This window comes from Copidosoma floridanum, unplaced genomic scaffold (assembly GCF_036245765.1).
Source record: "Copidosoma floridanum isolate Cflo_tuat_1 unplaced genomic scaffold, Cflo_Japanese_pri ptg000030l, whole genome shotgun sequence".
Lineage (NCBI taxonomy): Eukaryota > Metazoa > Arthropoda > Insecta > Hymenoptera > Encyrtidae > Copidosoma > Copidosoma floridanum.
This window is the reverse complement of record NW_028321907.1, coordinates 1366393-1389277: the sequence shown is the minus strand read 5'-3', so window position 1 is coordinate 1389277 and position 22885 is coordinate 1366393. Positions and strand designations below refer to the sequence as shown.

Sequence of the window (22885 nt, the reverse complement as noted above, 5' to 3'; positions counted from 1 at the left end):
TTTAAAAATATATCTTAAAATATGTGTATCTTGGGGTAGGGGTGGACTATACGATGGTGATAGTGGTAATAATGGCATCGGCGATGATGCGTGTCCGCCACGCGCGCGTCTTGATTTCTCCCCACGGCTATGGTGATGGGCCGTATCGTGTGGTGCGAAACGAAATCGGGAATCGACGTGAAACAAAGTATAAAGTGTTCAGAGCCACTGGGCTTGAAATCCAAACGAAATCCGAGTGTGAAATGGTATAAGAAAACGAGAAGGGGGGGGGGTCACTCGATCCATAAAAAGAAAAGTAATCGGCCGACTTTGTTTGGATTCGCGTTATATTGTTTTTTTTTTTTTTTTTTTTTTTTGCAGCTACGGTATACCCAAAAAAGGTGTATATGTATCAAGAGTCGATTCAAGACCACCCGCGCTGCTACCGTACGCGTGTGTCGTGTGTACGTGTACTCCACTCCTCGACTGGAGCGCGCGAGCGCCGCGTAGTGCGGGTGGTATATATACGTGAAACGGGTGTCGGTGCACCCCTTGTCCAGCATAGGATTTCATCCCTCATACCCTTGGACTTGTTCTTTTTTTCCCTCGTTTTTTCCCCCATCCTCCCCGATTCCGTCTCTTTTCTCTTTTATCTCCCCCCCCCCTCTCGCGCACATCCCTCCCGCGTTCTCTGTCTCATTTGGCCCTCATTGTTCCCGGACGTCCATTGTTTTTTAAATTACAGAGCCCCACTTCTGCTCGGCTACGCTCCGCTACCGGACAGCCGTTGGAATTCGATTTCAGTTTTTGTTGGTACTGTCACTCGTCCGAAATGCCGCTCGCACTCGAAATCCGTTTAGGAAGTCCACGACTCCGCCTTGTTGGATATCGGACCCGTCTCTCGCGCGCGACGTGTAATGAGATAACCGTACGTTTGATTCGTACTCGGCGCTAATTGCGTCATGTCACGGGCGACTGCGTTACTTATTCCGGCCGGTCTTCCCTTCGCTCCTCGCGCCTCCTCTTCCGCGTACGTCGCCGTCTGCTCGGGACGACTGACGTTTTAAATGCCCCCGTGTTAAATAACATCCTCCCTTCCTCCCTTCCTGACCTTTCTGGGCTAACATCGGTCGCTCCGACAAATTCTTCGTTTCATAGGTTCAAGACAACTCTATGGACTTGTACCGAGGAAAAAGAAAACGAAAATTTATACAAATGGTTTTCTCATTGGGTCGTTATCCCTTGTTTGGCGGCTTTGCCGGGCGAACGACGAAAATTACTTTACTCATGATAAAAGCTACTTATCTGAATGGTGTGAGAATTAGGATGCAAAAAGTACAAAAAGTCTCTAATGGCACAACATTTTTTTTTTTTTTTTTTTTTTCAATAAAGAATTTTTTTCAGCATAATTGTAAAGTATTCAATCCCTGTAAGCTTTACATTAAAAGCGTTCAAATCCTGATCTTCAGCTTCCGTTGGTCACATGGAAGTGTGAACTAAGTAAAGTGGTGACTTTAACTCATAATGATACTGAATGAAAAAATGATAATTCTTACACTTTTCCGGGTTGTTACGGATGTTTGTAAAAATGTTTTTTTCCATCTCAAGTCGTGATATCGTATTCATACGAAATAATTATTTGGTCCTGTCGTACTACTCGCGTTTGTTTTGAGTATTTCAACGTAAAACCCATACTTTTCCATCGTAGAACGCTATATCAAAGAAAAAGCGTTGCGTCGACTGAAACTAGCTTGTGCACCAGACCAAGATAATACCGTCACTTGGTTTCAGCAACAAACAGAAAAAGAAAAAAAAAAAAAAAAAAATGAGAAAAAAAAGTCCCAATCGTCCCATTGATAGCGTCTCCTTAATAGCCCCCGCGAATATGTAGGCCAGAGTCATGAAGCTGAGGGAAACAACGATTCGAAAGGGTCGAGGGGGGAGGGTGGTCGCGAGTGGCATAAATCATTGAAAACGAAAACATATCCCCGCAGGCGCGCAAATTCGCCAACAGCCGGCCGCAACGCACCACCACCACGAGGCGTGCAAACAAACGTGAAATCATGACGCGAGCCCCGACACGATGACGACAGCCCACCGAAAGCCACTACGCGCGTGTGTATACACACACCTGCACCACCAGAGCTACCACCCCGTGTACGAGAGGTGTTCCAGCGTGGATGACTCGACGTCACTACTGTTGAGCATATAGAGAGCCAGGGCGCGTGCCACACACACACCCGCACATACCCGGCACGCGCACGTGAATTTATACGCGCGGATCGTTTTACTCGAAAATACCTCCCCCCTCCCCTCTACTCTCGCTGACTGTCCAGCGCTCGCAGAGGGTGTGTACACGTATACACGCACACGCGTATAGCGTCCGCGGCGCACTGGCAGTCATCGGGGCCGCTCGCGCGCACCACTCAATTACCCGTGTGCCGTAGCCTGCGAAATCATTTACCCAATCATTTAGTTACATCAACGCAACGGAGAAGCAGCGCGCGAGGGGCGGTGGATAAAGAGAGAGTGCACCCTGTTGATTTCGCGCTGCACACACGCACACATGGGTACAGTCGCGATGATGCTCGGTGGTGGGCGAGCTTTTTCGCGCCCGTGGGTCGGTGCTCCGGTTACGCTCGTCGAGAGCCGCTTTCGTTTCATCACTCGATGATGATGTATATGAATGACGATCGTTGAGACCCCCCCGATTTTTTGCTTTCGATAAATCTACTGGGATAATTGGGTAAGCGTATACACCAAATAATGATCGGTATACAAGTGGGTTACGGGCGATTTCCAAAAAAGCAATTCTTGTCCGACACGTCCGAGCGAAGCGTCGGCTGCATGGAAACGGCCGGTGGAAAAAAGGTAGCAACGCTTCGGGGGGGGGGGCAAAGGGGGTTTGGGGAGAAAAAAGGCGAGGCGGCTTCGACAGGGACAAAAAAGGGGCGGAAGCGGGAGAAAAGTGCATACAACGTCGAAGAATCAGTCATCGTTGTCGAGTTATATCGCAAAGCCGATCGCGAGCGCTGAACCTCCATCCCCGGGTGTTCGGGGAGTCCAGATACGTTTTTACAAATGGAAAAAATTCGTCGATGGGGGGGGAGGGGGGCGGTGGTGGCCACCGGGTGTGTGCGCGTAGCGGCGGTGGGGATGGAGGCGCGGGACACGCGATGCAGGAGGAGCGAGCGCCGATGCATGGAGGCAGAGCAGAGAAAGAAGAGGAGGCGAATCGCGAGGCAGGCGGTATTGCAGATCAATACAATTGCACGTTAGTGCTAATAAATAATAGACGCTGGGAGAGCGAAAAAAAGCTCACCCGCATGCAGCACCAGCCAAACGCAACACACGAATAATACGCGATACATCGGCCTCTCCCCCCTTGCTCTAGCGTCCTCCCGGTAGTAACTACCCGGCCCCTTTTTTCTTCCCAGTGCCAGACCCTCCCCTTCATTTGGGCTACCTTGGTTTTTTGGACAGATAAACACTAGTCGACGCAATTTTTACGTAACTGCTGGAAGATGCGCGAGCTCTTTGGAAAGAAAATTTGACATGATTTCCGACCCCGTGAAATCCAATAGGTGTTGTTTTTTCGTTGGAGGGTAAAAAAAATCCGTATGGGTGGGGAAATGTAACATTTAAATGTTTGTAAAAAATGTCGGTGAAACAAATTAAAATGCATTTTTTTGAAGGGGGGGGGAGTAAAAAAGGTTACAACAGGAAATGAGGACGAAAGCGGTAATCGCAGGACGGAGATGTGGGGGTGTGATGGGTGAAACCTGTCGAAGAATATCCCGAGAGCGACTTGGTTGCGGAGGTACACATGCATATATCCGAGCGAGGGAAAAAAAGAAAGTCCGAGCGCGTGTGCCGGGCTTGTCGAACATTAATTAATTTTGAAAAATTGAGGCTAAACGCGGGCCGCGGATGTATATTGACGGCTGGTATTCCCTCGGGCTCCGGCCGAACCAATCGGGAGACGCAGACGGAGAGCCTCCTCTGCTCTCCTTTCCCCTCGCCCTATACCTCTCTCGGCGCATCAGGCAGCCAGATATATGTCCGATGGTCTTGCCTGCTGCAGCCGCGTGTACGCACGTTGGTGTGTGTGCGTCCTTGCACGTATATATATATATACGCGCGGATGCAGCGCTTGCGTCGATATGCTGGTGATGCCCCTCACCCCCTCCCGCAAACATCGGCAGGATCCCTTTTTCAGAGTCTCGTGCAGGGAACAGCAGCTATACCTACTACCACCACCAGCGTGTGGAGCTGCTGCACACCTCTTCTGCATATATATCGGGCTCCCCTCCCCCGTGTCCGGAGCATCCCCCTGCGAGCCGGCCGACCCCCTTCCAGGCCGCCCACATACAGGTTAATGCCTGAAAAATGTACGGCAATTTTTTATTTTTAATACGTCCTCCCCCCCCCTGGCTTTTTTTTTACCGACCACCGCCACCCTCGCCACTGCCGCCGCCGATCCGCTTGCCCCTTTATCCACTTCCGCGCGCGTCTACGCGTGATGCAGCAGCATCGGCACACGTACACAAACATACATATACAAACACGCACGCACGTGTATACACCTTTTTTTTTTTTTTTGTTTTTTTTCTTTTTTTGTTGTGCGCGGGACTGCGGGAGCTCGCTTTTTTTTTTTGCTCTCTTTTGCCCCTTTGCCCGCCTCCTCTTTCGCGCTGCTGCCGATAATTTCTTCGGATAATTTACAGTTGTATTGATCTGCAGGCCGGCAACATCTCGATTGGACGTGCACAATGGTGGCTCCGGTGCCTTTTTTTGCCCGGCGAAATCCATGGCTTCGCAACGCCAACGAAAAGCGAGAAAAACTTTTCCCTAAAAACTGCACCACACCCTCTCCTTACCGTTTGTGCCCGTCGAAATATGCTCGTTGATTCGCACATTGGTGTACCCTACTTATGATTTTTCCGGGCTTGCGGTTGGAATTTTTTAATCCCAAAAAGCAAGACGGGCTGGTTGATGTGGACTCTCTCGATCTTGGCCAGTGTGTATAAGTACAGGATTAGACACGGCATCGGGCAGAGAGAATGCTTGGCTCAGCCATTGTTCGGATGGGCAACTGCACGGGGTCCCGCTCATCGAGGCGAGCAATGAGAGTGAGAGCACTAGTATAATACATATGTATGTATGTATGTATGCACCGTACCTACTCTGTTGCGCTTTGTTTCCGAGTTTGAGCAAAGGAACTCTCTCTCGTGATGCGGCGCACCACATCAGTGATTCGGAAAAGCTAATTAAAACTTCACTCGTGGCCCCTCCTTGTTCCCACTCGTCCTCCTCCCCCCTCCCCCTCTCTCCTCTCTGCAACAACAGTGCAAGAACGAGGAAAAAGAAGCCCAAAGTGCAGTGAAATTTAACTCGAATCCTTTACGTGTATACAACATATACTTGACCAAAGTAACCTTCACTCGATGCGACCCGGCCTTTGTCCCATCCTCTTTACCCCCCGCGTATATATATACACTCGCACAGCTGTGCGCTGCTTCCAAATGTTAAATAATTAATTTCTCCTCCCCCGCCCCCACCGTGCTCTTTGTGCGCCGTTGGCCCCTCTTTTTTTTCCCCCAGCGGGAGGATTTTGTTTTAATGATAATCCGAACGAACGGAGCGTTTCCCGTTTTTTCTTTTGATGATTTGGTGGAATGGATGTGAAGAAAGCGCTCGCGTTTAATTGAAGAGCCGTGGACCCGTGATTTTTTTTCTCTCTCTTTTTTTTTTTTTTTTTTTTTTTTTCTACTATGTATAATTGATGCATCAACTGCAATTTGATCCGACAAAGGCTTTTTTTTCTCCCCGTCCTCCAAATTGGCGCTCTCTTTTGTTTATTTACATTTGCCTTACCGCGGACGATTTTTTTCATATTTCGTCGAGTGGTGAAGCGACAAAACAACAACAATAATAGTTGAGCTAATTACCAAAATAAAACAAAACACGAGATTTTCCCGAATAAGCGAACGGCAAATGAACGGGGGTGTAGGTACACGGAGGCGCGAGAAAAAACGAGGATAGCGCAAAAGGAGCAAATAAGCGGCTGGTACTTATGTACAGGTGTATCACATCGACCCAAGCCGTGTACCTCGTGGGTGGTGGGGTAAAGTAACGTCTCAAAGAGTCGCGCGATTAAATAAACGAGGCAAGATGGACGACGAGGCGAAGCTCCACGCACGGAGGGTGCACGGAAGGTGGGGAGAGAGGGGGTGGCAGGAGGGTATAAAAACCGAAAGAGCAGGAGGGGGCAGGGGGTGGGGCGGCTCGGATGGACGCGGAAATTTAAAACCTGATCAATTGATAGGACGGAATGAAAAAAAGTAGGGGCGGGCGAGAGCATCGGCTCCGCGTAGGTACGCGCACGTGGATGTGCGCTCTACCGGCAGCCGCGGGAAAAAAAAAGTCCACGACCGGAGAGTGGGGCACCCGCACACACACACACACGACTACAAGGTACACACACTCGGACGGACGCTCGGAGGGGGATGCACTGCGCTTCCGTGCTGCAGTTGGTACACATATATTTATATAGATGTGTAGGTGGATGGGATTGCTGGGCATTATTCCGAAACGCGAATTTGTTCATTTGTTTCTTGCCGTAGCGCCTCTTTCTCTCTCCCTTTGTGCGTGTGTGCGCGCACATCCCCCTTTATCGACTGAAATCCCAGGCTTCGAATTACCGTGCAAATGATTTTTTCCCGCTCGGCTCTCGTTTTTTCGGCGCCCACTGGTTTATATATACATATACATATATATATACATACGGATGGGTACCGGCGGCTCGACTCCGCCCCTTCATTTTTACCGGCTGGCATCACGCGTGTGTGTACGTGAGTGCGTGCGCCGACTAGAGCTAAAGGCTAGCGCAAAACACCTAGATAGACCAGGAGGCGGAGAAGCGCCGGGAGGAATAGGCTGCGAGAGCTAGTTTCGGCTCAAAAGGAATTTAAAACCGCTCGCGCTGCACCTCTGTGTGTTTGTGCGTATACTCCCCCCCCCTCTCTAGAGCAGCCCCCAAAAAAAATAATATATACAGGTGCCAAGCTATCTTTGACGATGGATTTTTTGAAAAAGTTTGGCCGCCCATCGACGCCCCATCGTCAATTTCGAGTCTTTTGTTGTAAATACTTGCTCGTATAGCTACATCGGCGCGTTGTTTTTCTTCCTCAAACAGCTTTGGATTTCACCTCGTGCAATTGCATCCCATTTTCACCGACTTAGAGACCATGCGAGTGCACTGGGGCGACGTGGGCATACATGCACACACAATATGGAGATGGCAGGGGTATCCATATAAGTACGCGATACGCGTTACTATACCCTCCAAACGGGGGGTTGGATATTAGCTCGATGCCAGTGGCATCCGAGCGCGGATAAACTTTGGTCAAGGAAATCTCCGGCGCTGCTGGAGGAGGCAATATGAAACTGACGAAGTGCTCGTTCTCGTGTGACTCGAGGCGCCGACGGAGCGTGACGTCGTCCTCCTACGTGTTAGGTATATGTACGTATGTAGCCCAGCGAGCCGAGAGGTCATCTTGGATATTGAGCCCTGCCCGGGCCATCCGGTCGGAAGTTATACGAGATATTCGGATCCAAGTCCGATTTCCGAGCCCCTCTGTCAGAGGGTGTGTACATATATATATATGCGTATATGTTTCCAAGCACGGGGCCTCTTTATTACCCCGTTGGCGAATATATGAGCCCCGTGTTCGCTTCTTTCTCGGATTTTGTGTTTTATCGGATCGGAAAGGCATCTCTCGATGTTGACTGTGAGCGACTGCTGCTGGACGTTTATTCCGACGCTGCGATGTTGACGCTTGTACCAGCTGGTGTCTAAGTGCCAAAAATCTAATTTAGGTGGATCGGGAGTATTATTAATCTTTCCGATCGCTGATGTACGTCTTGTTAATTATTACCCACTGGATTTCCGGCTCACCAGTTTTGTTTGACTCTTCCGATTCGTTGTCGTGACAAACACGCGTTTTGATTCTCCTTACTCGGTTATACCTTGTTATTGGGGGAGAAAAAAGAGGGCCGAATCGTGAATTTTACACGAGAAGTCATGAGAATATAAATACAAGCGTCATGTCGGACTGTCTCTGGAAAATGAGGAAAGGAATATCAACCATAGTGGCAGAGACGATGGAACGAAAAAATAATAATAATTTCAATGAGATCACTGCAAAAGTTCTTGCTTTTTATATAAAGTGTTTTCATTAAAATAAGACTTTCTATAGAATAACGTTTAATAAAATTTAAATTTGTAGATGATGAAAATTATTTATTTCTCATTTTACATTATTCTCGTCGTAGGGGTCTATATTATTATGACGAAAATTGCATGGAAATGGCACAAAAACGTTGTCTCAACATTTACTTTTTTACTATACATTTCAGGATAAAACAAGAAAATAGTTTAGAGATGTTTCCTGGCTCTGTACTTAGTATCTGTAAGAGCACTTAATCGCAATTTTCGTTAAATGTCTACTTCATTTACTCCAAATAAATGATTTTAATAAATTAATGAGATAAAAATTAGAATCACTGATTGAATAAGTGTCAATCATGTGACTTGTAACTTTCTCCGATTTACAGTGTTAGACTATACTAACTTGCTTGGTATACGCGATGATGGAAAAATGTGAAATATACTACGATTCAAGCATATAAAATCCTGGGCTTTTCACAGAATTACTATTCCCGCACGTGAAAAAACGAAGCATCACCGAATTGTTTGCGAAACAAAAAAATTTCGGTCGCATAAATATTAAGCACGAAGAAGAGAACCCGGCGTCCATCGGGTAATAAACTTTCTGCTCGAGCGTTTGGCTGGTGCCGGGCTGTCCCCCTCCAAACAAATCGATAATTCGGCTGTCCCCCGCGTCAATTAAAAATGTAATTTAAAAGTATATTAAAGGGGTAGAAGAGTAGGTATACCCGCACATCCCGGCAAACACAAGAGTGTGTGTGTGTGTGTGTGTGTATACAATACAGGCGCCCGACTGCTCCGTACACCGAAGCGGCGGCCAAATGCAAATGAATTATTAAAAATTTAATCAATCGAATCGACGCTACCTTGCAACTTGCTCGCCTACCCCCCTCCCTTTTTTTATTATTCCCTCCTCCTCCTCCTCGTTGCAATGATTATTTCGCACGAAGCGAATATTTTTTGCAATTTGTTTATTTAAATTAGTTGCGAGGCCGAAGGGGCGACTTGTCGCGGCGACGCCGCTTTATTAGGTTTGGCTTTGTTTTTACAACAATCGAGACCGTCTAAAAGCACCGAATAACAATATAATCATTCGGGTCGAGCCGAGCTCTGAAGCTGCGATTCGAATCCCAAATCATAGTAGTCCGGCTCGTACCTACGTATATTTATGTATAATGCATCGAGTAACGCGTGGTTGATGCATACCTCTCTGGTCACCCCCCCCCCCCCTGTCTGTATAGAAGCTCTGAAATGTACCCGAAAGGGGCTGCAGAGAGTGGATACGGCGTTGACCGCTCGCCGGGGCGAATGTGAAATTCAAAGTGTCTTTATAGATATGGGTACTTTTTATACCATAGGAGGGGAGCTAAGGGTATTACAGGGAGGGGTGTTTTTCCTCCCGCCAGTCGGAATCTCTTTTCCCGGAGGTATTGCTCAAGGAGCTCGCGCATATCATTTGGTCAATTTATACACCAACGTGCTGAGGAAAAGAAAAAAAGTACTGAATCCATGGTAAATGTTTGTTTATCTTTTTGTCTTCTCAAACGTACTTTATCAGGGAAGTGGAAGTTTATTTTTTTCTTTCGCATGACATTGTTTTGGCACAAGGCTAATGATAAATTAGGCATCTGGTTATAAAAAGTTTTAACGGTAATATTGAAAAAAAATCATTGGTACCATACGAAAATGTGATTTTTGATGTTTGATGTAAGATGTGCGATGATGGGTCTCGTTGGGAGTGATTGTTTTGTAACTAACGGAAGCTAGGCGAGTCAAGTAACTTTTTCAAGATATGAAAGGTTTTTCTCAATCTCTTTTTTTTTTTTTTTTTACCTTTATTTCCCTTTCGACCTAACATACCTATCTCTTTCCCTCATACTGTACCCATGCACTCCTAATTTACATCCCACCTCTACTTTTACAACTCTTTTTTAACATTTTTATTTTTACTTGCTGCAGATAACACGAGTCTATTGAGTATCTTGGTCTCCTCACCCTCTTCCACTTCTCGAATAGTTAATTTTTATAAAAATACAGGAGAGAGCAACATTTCACCTTCCCAATAAATTATATCTTGTCCTTTTGGCATGAATTCATTTATTATAATAATACGATTAGAGATATTTCAAATGTACTTGTCAACAAAGCTTATGCATGTATTACAATATTAAACAACCCCACACCTGTCCTATCTACACCTCACCAGTTCTTAATATTCCCGAGAGCTTCGTTTAAATTGTCAATCAACAAATATGAAATAGCAGACCACTTGAAAATTCATGGCCGATGTGTTGAGAATAGAAATAAAATCCCACATAGAACCACCCGAAGACGCTTTGACAGATGTTGACTCCGATGTGCTTCTTCCTCCTCTCATTGACGAGATGTACAAGTAAAGCGCACAAACCTTCTTTTCATGGAAATCGAAGTGGTGCTCAAGATTCATCATCTTCGTTGTTTCCGGTCGTTTAAATAATAAATTAACTCTAATGTACTATATATATAATATTGTACCTCAACTAAAACCTGACGATTGGAAATAACCGTTATCCCGAGGAGACAAGGAGCACTCGATTCATCCCCGCGAAAAGCAATTATTTATAAAGTTCGCCTCGACATTGCCGATCGCGGGACTTTCTAAATAGATAAGCCGGGAAAATGAATTTGTATTTTTCATCGATTCATCTCGAAATACGATTGTCATTTTCGCGTGGCCCAACAAGGTAGTACCGAAAATCGATACAAATCCAATGAGTCCCGCGCTCGAAGAGCTAATAATAAACTCGGCGCGGCTGGATGGACGGGTGAGCTTTAAAAATTCATGCGAGCCGGGCACGGGTGACTTAGGAATTCAGCGGATTCCGCGCAGTGTCATCGCACACACGTGTTGCACGCTCGGCCCAAAGCACATTGACAACTCGACGGTGAGCCAACAGTGCCGAAATATACCGTGGTTAATAGACTATATTATACGCGGTCGCGTGTACCTGATGGTAAATGTAAAACGTTTTCCTAAAGCTAATTCAATTAAGATGGTATTTTTGCGGGTATCGTCAAGCTGTCGATAAGGGAAATGTGTATATGAAAACACGTCGTGCAGCTGTGCGTGCCCTATGATCTGCGTCATCCCCCCCGGCGCGGAGGTTTGTCGCATTACGCAGTTAAACATTATTCCAGTACAGCGGGAGACACGCTTCTGCTTCTGAAATAAAAAAAAATGGAGTAGTTGGTGGCAGGGCGCGAGCAAAGTGGACGAAATGCGCGAGTGTGTGACTGCATTTCGTTAAAAACGAGTGGAAAGAGAGGGAGTAGGGCGAAAAAGAGACGAGGGACGCGCGGTAACGAGGAAAACCTGTCCATTATTTCGTGATGAACGTGCCTTTTCTCCTGCCGCGGTCATTACACCTCGTTAAATTTTTCTTGCTTTTAATTGATGTATTTTCCTATTACCTGCAGCTTCATAATTGTTGCCGAGCATTACGTTTCGCCCCCTACGTATACACGTGGACTTTCGCATCGGACCGCCAAACGTGAAGATAACAAATGTTAAACCCGACGAAATTTCATCTCTTCTCTCTTTGCCGTATTTTTTTTTTTTTTTTTTTTTTTTGTCCTCCGGCTCAGCTGTACTTCACACTTTGATAATTAATGACGCGCTGCAGGGAAAAAATTAATACTGTAATTATTTGAATTAAAAAAAAAAAAAAAAGTAAAACTGACGCTGGTCAGCTGCTCTTCTCGCCCATACTTTCCAATCAAAAGTCGCGGGGAGCTAAATTTTAATAAGTACGGCGCTTCTCTCGGTTCCGACGTACAGGCGGCGCACACACACGGGCCATCGGCGGCGCCAATGAATGACAAAACAGCCCGGCTCGCATTTAATTAAGCTCGTCGCGCGCGAGTTCGATTTTTCAAGCTGGACCCGCTCCTACTGTATATGTATATATGTATATGTATTTTGTGTGCAAAAAAAAAAAAACACGCGCGCGTCGGAGTGAGGCGAGGGGGGACTCGGGCACGTAAGCGCGACGACACTTTATCACGCGCGCAGGACCGAGAGATAAAATCTGCAAGAAATATCGCCGGCGCTTCCGATACGCGTGTTTTCGGAAGGTTAATTTGCGGATGACGCTAATCCCGGACTTTGCTTCACGATTTTTTCTTTCCCCCCCTCCCTTTTTTCTTTCGTCGGGCCCTTTTTTTGGTATACACGACGAGCTTTTCCAACAACAATACGCTCGGGATAACTTACTACCAGATTGCGCGGTACGACCTCTTTTCTCTTTTTTCAACCGAGCCATTACTCGCGCGGTGCCGTCGTGTGTTGAAATTATGAATTTTTGTTCGAGTGCGGGGAAACTTCTTTTTTTTTTTATTAGTTGAGTCTTTCTCGCCCTCCATATTAAGATATGTATAAGTTTATTTCTTTGATCTTCTGAGGCAAATGAAAACACTTAGTTTAAGCGACGTTTCGTCGACTGGTGTGTCCACCTCGTAAGGCTTTATTAACAATAATAAATTATTACAATGACTAATATAAACAACAGATACATATAATGTAGAACTGACAAATAAATTACCTTAATTTAAACCGTAAAAGACAATTTATTTAACGTATCGAGCAAATGGCTCACACGCAAGTCAAACTGGCAAAGGCCCCAACACAGCAATGTACCCCGCTTTTATAACAAACACACACACACACACACAAATTTAAAAGTTTCGCAGTGCGATGACCCTCATTTCACATATCACATTATCAGTATACAATTCTAAGAACGTACATAGTCTTTAAAAACGTACAGAATTAAAGAAACTTCGATAAGTGCGACTTAAATTATAAACATCTTCTTTCTTATTTATATTATGAATGTTGGGGGTAATGTGTAACATTTCAGAGATCAAACGTTTACCATAATTCGGCTCTTTGTCTAATAATTCTTTTTTTTTGTTTTTTTTATTTGTACGAGAAAACGAGTTTCGTACATTTTTCCGATTTCCCGTGTTTAACAATCGGAAATTCGTCCACCGACAATCGGCTCGCGGTAATCAACTTACACGTTGCAGGAGGTACATGTATACGTGGAAGTGACGTTAAAGTATTCTATTTCTGTGATGGCATTACGTATAGACGAGCGAGGAGGCTCGCGAGCGTGTACTCCATACGTTCATATGGATGTATAACGAGCGAATGGACGGACGGAGGAAGTAGGGGGGGCACGCTGGCCTCTACGTGCCCGCGCTCGGTACGATTGCAAATAATAAAATCTGTTTTGCCGTTTAATTAAATACGCCGTCGCGGAATAAAAATTCGCCAAGTTTATTGAATTACTTTTTTTTTTTTTTCGCCAGTGCCCGCCGCTATGCGCCGCGATAGGCAGTAACGTCCGAAGGTAGTTTATTTTTATGATTTTTTTGGCCATAGTTTCTACGGCGGTGCTGTTCGGCATTGCGTTGTTTGCCGATGGAGAAGAAATTCGCCAAATCTCAGCAAACTATGAATACATTCAAGCGCGTCCTAGGATAAATATTAGCGCGCCCTTTTGCCTACCAAATCAAAGGGGGGGGGGGTAAAATCAATAACTCGGCTGTTTTGCGGATTGTTTATTTTCGAGGGTTTCCAAACAATGGACCCGTGCGAATTGTAAATCGAGTCTAATGGATTATGTCGTCGCTTTAAACACGAATTAATCGCGAAATTAATGACATTTGTGACAGATGTCGAGGGGAAAAAAAAAAATATATAACTTGCCGTGTATTTGGAAAATAAAAACAATCCACGTGGAAATTAAAAAGAAAAAAAAAAAAAGAGTGGAAGGGAGCAGAGGGGGGAGCGGAAGACAGTGAATGGTAAAAAACAGAAAAAAGTGAATTAAAAAAATGGATTATTGAAAAGTCTTTATTTTTTTCCATTTGCAACTCGCCCCGGGCTGTTGAAAACGAGATAGGTGTGTATATGTATGTATATTTTTTATTTCGACAAAGTGAAGTGCCGACTCTCTTCGTTGGTTTCTGGTCCCCAGGTAAACGTAAAACGTATTTCTGTACCTATGGGCTCCGTTGGTGGTACACATTCTCTGGCTTTTATTATTTAAACTTGGTGAATTTGTTTGAAAGACACGCGAAAAATGTTGGAAAAAGATTGACTCGACTAAAATCTCTGCACACAAAACACGGAAGTGAAACAACAGTTTTTATTGCAGAAAAACTTTTTTTATTTCCTTACTGCCTTTTGGGTGTATAATATATACTCATCAGTATTATCATTTTTATTATTACGTTGCATTGAAAATCGTAAAATTAATATCATGTGCACGCAATCATCTACTGATTTCCTCTATTATTTACTTAACTTGTCATCTAGCGGTATTTTGCGAACTATTTTTCCCATCACGATTTTTTGTTTACAGTTCATTATCTCGCAACATAAACGACTCGTCGTTATTCACGCAAAATATTCAAAACAAGTGCTCTCGACTCGAAGATTTCTTGATGCCGTGAGATTAATTTTTTTTCTCCCTGTACACGGTAACTTATGGATTTATATTTCCAACAGGTTTTTACGTATCGAAAACTCCGACAAATAAATAAAACATCATTCTCCATCGATACGTAAGAAATGATACTTTTGTTAAAGAGAGCATATTAAGTACAACGGTCTTTCTTTCTCTCATCTCGTTTGCACTTGAAATTTTACGATTTTCCACAGTAGGAAAAAGATTGACGATGCACGTCCGCGTGTATACGACCCATTAATTCGAAGTGGGTATAATATTTTCCAACATTATGCACCGAGCCATTTGCATAATGACTCTATATTGCTCCGAACAGCCGGCGATGCGATGCACCGTTACATTGGGTATACAATGTAATGTCCTAAACGCAATGCCATAATAATAATAATGATGACGATAATATGCACTTTTCGGTTAGCTCCTGTGCTTTTCGTGAGAAGTGTCGATTTCTCACGAAATCAGCTTCAACCGCATGTATTTCGCTAATTCCATGATTTATCGTTGCTTTGAACTATAAATCATCGTATACTATTATGACCCAGCTACGAATGACTCATCCCTCGATTGCAAATGAAATGAATTGAAATTTGTAATTCTAATACCTACCACGTTTTTCGTGGTCGACTCCACGGTATAGCGTTTGATTTTCTAGTTCGCTCCCAGTTACGTAACGTACACGGGTACGAAAATTTCTCACGTCTAATCAGCGATACATTTCCAGACTGTTCATCCATCCCCACGCAAGTGTGTGTGTGTTTGATCGCACGCATCACACATGCAGCGCAAACTCGGACGTTTATTATTTATTTTCGCCGGCAGAAATGGCGCGGACAAATTTAGTTGACAACGAGGATAGGCGCTACTATGTAATTTCGCGATTGATCGATTAATTGATGCGCGTGATGAATTAATAATGTGCCTCGGCAGTGGAATCTTCCCAGCCCCTCGACCACCATATCTCGAATGGGGCCTACTTGCGATGTGTTGAAAAAAAAAAAAAAAAAAAAAAAAAAGTACACACGGACCAAGCGATGCAGCTGATCGATATCGAATCAGTGAGTGTTTCCGACAAACGACACGAACAGCGAAACGCAGCCACGTGCCCTGGAATAAATTTGAAGATGTTACTGCAGGGGCTATTGTCTCGGCGCGTACACAGCGAATGAGTTGCCCGGGGCTGGTGCTTTGGCTCGCTTGCACATACTTACCGAGAGAATACATGTATATTTTATGTATATATATGAAACACGGCATCTGCAGTTTGTCGCCCATCCTGCGAGTAGGCACGAGAGCGATGAAACGTGCCCCCCCCCCTCGTCTCCTTAATAAGATCGACGGGTGCGCGACAAGTGTCTTTCTTTCTTTTGTCAGCGATATTTCCCGTCTGGCTTCCGTCGCCACTTGTCAGTGCACCAGCCCAACCCATTGTTTAGCTGTCGCCTTGCCCACGTGTATACATCATACTTTTTTTTTTTTTTAATTTTCTGCAAAAAAGCACATCGTTTGGCGTCCACTTTTTTTTGTGGGCCATGCTGGAAAAAGTAGATCACCTGGAACATCGGCGATGCAGTCCTACGACATCAAGCTGAACTGCTTGGCTCACAAGGCAAAAAATGTATGTTAGACGTACAGCTCGCAGGGCGACTTACGCGGGCCTCGGGTCGAGTATATAATGTATACATATAGCCGAAGGCTCCGGGACCATTGCCTCGTCTTCGTTGTTTGCTGGGATATCTTTCTTCTTTCATTCACTCGCAGCCTCTTCTCTTTGCCCCCTCGAGTACTTCTCTTCGCCTCCCCCCCCCCATCTAAAATGTGCCCCTTCGCGTGTCTTCCTTTGCGAGTTTTTGTTCGAAACATTTTCGTCAAAAAACAAGATGCCCAATATCACGTACGATATAATCCATCGGTGTGTGCGAATTGGCGACTTTTGCACAAAAATACACCTATGTAGTAAAACTAGTTGGCAAAATGCGTGTCGATTGTAAATGTGCACGTTGATTAAATTAAAATTATAAATTAAAGCTCGTTAAAAGTATAAAGTTTCGACGTATAAGTTACATCCGTTGCGCGATGCATTGGCAAATAAACATCCGACGCATACTCCGTTGATTAAAATAGCATCGATCATCGATCTCTTTCTCGTGCACCTATGCGTATAATTTTTTCGCTTCGGTTTGTAAAAATTAATGGCCAAACTCGCCATTACTGTAATTAATACGCGGGCGATGGTAAAAGGAAAAAAAAAATAAAATAAAATAACAACTTTGCCGTAGTAACGAGCGAGAAAATGCAAACCCTCCACGAGTACGGCCAAACATGTATGCTTTTTTTTTTTTTTTTTTCATATACCCACGCATGGAAAAAAGGGGGGTAAATCGGCGCTTTTAGCGCAGCATCTCCAATGTCATCAAACGCGAATCGCGCGGTACAGAGTTTGCATAGGCTTATGAATTAATGCATTTTGCAAATGGTACGTGACAAACAAAAAAAAAAAATTCCTCACCTCGTGTTTTCGGCTTCGAGTTTCCAAACAATCAGTGCGCACTCGCGTATGCGAAACAAAAAATGATCTCTGTGTACCAGCGGCGAGTGGAGGGATCGATTAAAATTTAACAATGAATAAAAACCGCTTTGTCCATGACGTACATATGGAGTTGGATGTCACTCGGGTCAGAGCAGGTACCCAAGTCGTGAGCTCATTTTTGTTTTTCATTCGACATAAGTAGGTTATTACCCATGAGAAGAGTCGGCCAGACGGGGACATGCGAATGAAATCTGGCCTCTACGTATAATGAATGCACACGCAGCGAACGAGCTCATGATAGTAGCCTATATATATACATAATATAAGCAGTATAAAGAGGAGCGAGAGGAGCCGCGCGATTACGACTATTTTGTGCCACTTGTACCTTATTACGCGTGTACCGCTGATACACCGAATAACCGAGGGCCACCTTCCCCCCCCTCCCACATTATGAGTGCCACATCTGAATAGCCCTCTCCATTAAGCTCACATTACTATTATCCTATTAGGTGTCCACGAGTGTGTATACATTATGCGCGCTTGTATATCCCCACCTATACCTCGCGCTCTTGATATTATAATATCCATCAGCGCTGCATTCGCGCAAATTGGCCGTTCATTACTAAATCGTGTGTATACAAGTACCACATTATACGTGTTAAAGAGCCGCTTGGCTGCGACGCCTCTCCCCCCGCTGCACATGATGTCGTTTGTTTTTCATCGGCGCGTATACACATGCTATGCTGCAATATATAGATATGTGCCGCGATCCCCAAGTGCCAGAAATCAATTGGCTCGGCAAATATGGAGCGCTGTGTGTTGGACGAGCGTAAACAGGCACTGCCGTCCGGGGCCCGTGGGAGCTTCGTTTGCGAATGGCGCATAATTAATGCCATTAATAATTAAGGCCACCGATCGACGACACACCACTGTGAGTAGGTGTATCGCTCGAAAAACAAAAAAAAAAAAAAAAATCTGATGGTTTGTACTCGTAGGGTCCAAGCAATCGTGTGGACAAACACCCGACTATCGCTCGATCGACGCGTGTGTAATTGTTATTTACGCGCCTCTCGAGAGATTCATGAGCTTGAATTTCGAGTGAAATGAGTCGCAGGTATATAACACCTACTATACCTATGATTTCAAAACGTCCGAAAACAGTCGATCAGAAACTCACGGCACGCCGAGGTGCTTTATTTGTTAATATGTATGTATCGATCAATCGATTATACAACCCTCGTCTCTCCTGGCGTTAATTAAATTTGCTCGCACCGTTTATGTCGGGCGCCTTCGAATAAATAATCATCATTCGAGTTTATTGTGTATTACTTAACACATATACACACGTGTAACGTTTGATGCGAGCAAGATAAATAAATCAAATAACGAATTACAACTAACCCTGCGAGCATCGCTGCGCTTCACTGTGTGTACGTTCGGATGTAACGGGAGCGGGTCATCTAAATTTTTCTAGCGAAACAGTTTGTGCGTTGTTCCAGAGTATTATAATGATTCCGCGAGCCGATCGGGCAAACATCGTAAACTTTCGAAATTACAAAGTTCCGCTCAAACTATAATCGAGGGGAGGATTTTTTTTGCATAGCTGATAATAATAGTGGATGAATATATATATGCGGCAAAAATCGGAGCTTCTCACGGAAACCGCAGAAGCCGAACAAAGGGAGATCCGAGTGCGTTGCAGTTCGGGCATCGCATTATACATGGTAAAGTATGCTGTTTTTTTTACAAACCTTTGCGTACTACAACACGGTATGTTTAACTAGCAATCCACAATTTTCATGATGATTTTACAGAAAACAACGAAGATTCTTAGTGAAATTCATCTGATCTTTTTAAAAAAAAAGTATACATTGCTATTTTGTGATGAAATACTCTATTTAATTGATTTTTTTGTTTTGTTATCAACTCACCGACTCGATCTCTTTGAAAGAGTCAAACTACCGTTGGGTGACTCGTCGAAAAATATAATTATCCCGTCCCGAATAAAATACGTTGGGGTATATTATACACTACCGGGCTTTGAGTAACAGGTGAACAAGAGTAACTGTTCAAGTGTGCATCGCAATGAGGCTGCACGCCGTAATCAAAGGTAAAAAAAAAAAAGAAAACCTGACCGTCGTCGCGAGCAATAAGAGCCGGTACACGGGAGTAGGAAGAAGCCTGAGAGAAGGGGGGGGGGTGGTTGAGCGAAAAGAGAGTCGCTGTTAAAAAAAAATCTCGGACGAGAGGGGGAAAGGCGGCCTACGGGCCTGCTTACAACAATGGAGCGGGGCTCACGTGCGCGAGGAATCAAGTGTTCTCCCGCTCGCCCTTGTACATTATATACCGCGACGAAGTCCCCTCCTTCTTCCCTCCGTAGTCGAGGCAAGGCCGGAGGGCGCGCATGCATAATACAATGACCCAGCTAAGTACTATTTTAAAACAATGCTGAAATTGCTTTAGGGGATAAAAATGAACGAGGCAGCCGGCAGCTAGGTGTATTTTTCTTCCTCCCCCTTTGACGTGCCCAAAGCTCGCCCTCGCATGTACACAGACACACGTATACGTACCTTATACTCGTGCTCGACTTTTTTTCTTTTTTTTTTTTTTTTTTTTTTTCCTTTCACCATCCCCCTTCCCCCTGCGCCTTATAGTTATGAGCCCCCGCGTGCTTCACTACAAAGCTAAGCCTTTGAGTCGGAGCCTCACCAGAGCACAATAAGGCGTCCGACTTCCTTTTTCCCTCCAAGTCTACTGTTTTGCACCCCCTTACCTACCTACCCGCCAGCTTTTTTCTTTTTCCCCCTTTCTCTCTCTTCGTTTTTTAGATTCACTTTGAAGAAAGTGTTTCTTTCCTACTCGTATACTCTCTCGAGTCTCTTTAAGGCCCAGTACGCGTAATTCGCTTTAGCCGCTGAATTTCCCTGATCCCGATTTTAAGGAAAATCGCCTTTAACCACAAATGATAAATTCACATCGTGCAGTGTGTGTACGAAGAGTCGCGTAAAGTATTAAATTACCCGTGAAAAAGAGAGGAGAGAAAATTAATTATCAGCGAAATAAAAGCTCCTCCATTTTCTTGTCTTTCCCAGCGGCGCGGCGTGCACGTAGTGATCCTTGATGTTGAAATCCAATTGGGCATAATTGCACGGGCCGGGCGGCCTTTTAACATTACGAGGGGGATGGGGAGAATTTTTTTTTTTTTTTTTTTTTTCTTTTTTTTTCAATAACTTTGTTTTTCTCAGTTCGAAGCCAACAAGCACATTTGCGCGCAGCTGCGGAGAAAAAGGAGACAGTCGCGCCGCCGCCACCGACTCCCCTTTTAATAGACTAATCTGATTTCCCAACTTGATTACCATACACAGAAGCCCGACTACGACAAAAGAGAGAGAGAGAGAGATGGCGCTCGAAAAAAACAATTGCGCGAGGAGGGCACTTTCGAACTTTTAATGTTATTAATGGAATCAAGCGCGAAGCCCGGCTTGTTGCGCCAATTAACGATCAATCGGTAAACGAATTTACAACCGGTAGCTATACACGCGTACATTTTATATGGGCGTGTGCAACGGCATTAGGAAACTTTTTGCCCAAAGGAACTTGCGCGCAGAACCGATTAACTTTATTTCCAGCGGCAATCAATCGAATGCAGCCTTCCATCCAACGGCCATACGATGAGTGTTTATAATAATTCCAGATCAAAGTCATTACGAGCGGTGAATCTTGCTTTTTTTTTTTCGTTTTTTTTTTTTTGTTTTGTTTTTTATCCCCAACAATTCGATACGCGTGCAATACTTGCGGTGCTTCGGCCCTCTCCCTTTACACCGGCGTTGGTGCTTCGCTCCTCCGAGTCGCCCCATCGAAGATCAAATTGTTTATCGGGCCCGAGCGACATTTTACTCGAGGGGCTTGCCACTGCGTCGCAAATAAATTGCAACCCGATACATATTACGAGAGCCCCTCCCCCCCCCCTCTGCCCCGTTGCCGCTGATTTATATACCTGCGCGGGAATGCTCCTCCTTCGCCCGATGCCTGTATAATGTACCCGCGCCATTCGACGATACTTGTCTGTATTATGCAAAACTGTACGCGGCTGGCTTCGATAACCAAAGGGTAATTAATGGTTTGCGCCTCGGTATTGCGCTATCGCGGGAGAAAGAGTATACACACGGGTGCGTTCTATTGTTAGTATATATTATATACCTTGGATGGTGTTTTTCTTTATTTCTTTGGTTTTTTACACAAAAGGTCCGACTTTTGGACAGTCCTCTCGTTCCGGACTGAAGTTGCTGGGCACAGAGGTGCGGCTTTAAATATAGTTGGCATTTCGCAAATCTGCTTATGTAAAACCAAAAAAAAAGAGAGATACCACGTGTCGACTGCAATACTTTTTCCTTGTTTACGTTGCTTCACTATCACGTGAGTTGTTTTGACGATGGCTCGAGATAACTGGGTACACTTATTTTTTGTTTACAACGTAAGAATATAAATAATGAAAACGCCCCACCGAATTATAAAGATTTTTTTAATGAAAAATGAAAATTTTGTTTGTCGAAAAATTGTAAATCAGATGAGAAAAAGAGGTTGAGCTTGTTAACGGCTGGTATACGGACACGCACCAACATCGTAATTCGACAGTTTTGCTCGCGACACGAGTTATTAAACAAAAATGTATTTACATGCTATAGTACACATTGAAATTACTAAAATAAAATACTTAGGTAACGAAATCATAGGGCTGTAAAAATCATAGAAATACTTGAAAACTGTTAAAGTCGTTTATTTATTGCTGGTTGCAAATAAAAAATCACGGCAGCGTAACTTCCGGGCAGTCCTCTCGCCTCTGGCAGCGTCCCGATGCGCGGTCCAAAGCGTAGCCGGGCTTCATGCAGCGACAGACGGGACGGGACAAGCAAACCTTGAAACACAATGATGATAGACATGCGTCAAAATGTTGGGGTCAAGTCTTGTTGAAATTCATGTAACGTGTTACAAAGCTATACGGTAGTTTTTTTGGTTCACTCACTTCGTAAGGTGGGGCACAGTTGACGAAAATCCCGCAAATTTGTGAACAGGTGGGCACGCAAGCTGCCAGCGTGAAATTAGCCGAACACTTGCTCGATGCTTCCTCTGAGCGAACGAAAACAATTGAAATAATGGCAATGTTATGACGATCGCGTTTATACATTTTATGAAAACACAAGTAAATACTCACGTGACGTCACCATGCTGCCGCTTACGCAGAGCAATAAAACGCAGAGAGAAATAATTTTGATCATTTTCGAGAAAAGTACTGGAAATAACTAAAGTTGCCAGAGAAAGAGCCGGCTTTATATTGTAAACGTTTCGCAATTAAGCGTATTATACATTCATGTACGTAAAAGAAGATAAAAAAAAAAAACAAAACAGGAGATAACGCACGTTGTGGGCGATTCAAGCTGGTTTTCCTTGTTTTTGTTTTTAATTGAGATTCGAAACCAAACTTAAGTACTGGTATGTTTTCAATGTATAAATCTTAGTCTTAGCGTAGAACGGGAATGTAGTCATTACGAGAGAAACAACTGAAACACATTTCTCTTGTTATCACGTGAACGATCGCTTCACTCCAGCTTAACGATGAAGTTTTACGTTATC

General features: G+C 44.4%; 1 protein-coding gene across 1 annotated transcript; it reads right to left on the bottom strand.

The window, feature by feature from the left end:
* Positions 1 to 21872: 21872 nt before the first annotated feature.
* LOC149373408 (uncharacterized) lies at positions 21873 to 22538 on the bottom strand. Its single transcript, XM_089597073.1, has 3 exons — positions 22467 to 22538; positions 22278 to 22381; positions 21873 to 22169 (listed from the first exon to the last, which is right to left on the bottom strand). The coding sequence occupies exons 1-3, from the start codon at positions 22528 to 22530 to the stop codon at positions 22059 to 22061; spliced, it is 279 nt and encodes a 92-aa protein (XP_089453199.1). The 5' UTR covers positions 22531 to 22538; the 3' UTR covers positions 21873 to 22058.
* Between the last annotated feature and the right edge of the window lie 347 nt (positions 22539 to 22885).

What these genes read in the sequence shown, in the direction of transcription:
- LOC149373408 (XM_089597073.1), bottom strand. Translation starts at nt 22,530, where the DNA reads ATGATCAAAATTATTTCTCTCTGCGTTTTATTGCTCTGCGTAAGCGGC. An exon ending in CGGCAGCATGGTGACGTCAC is followed by an intron (nt 22,382 to 22,466) that starts GTGAGTATTTAC and finishes TCGTTCGCTCAG; the next exon opens with AGGAAGCATCGAGCAAGTGT. An exon ending in ACTGTGCCCCACCTTACGAA is followed by an intron (nt 22,170 to 22,277) that starts GTGAGTGAACCA and finishes TTGTGTTTCAAG; the next exon opens with GTTTGCTTGTCCCGTCCCGT.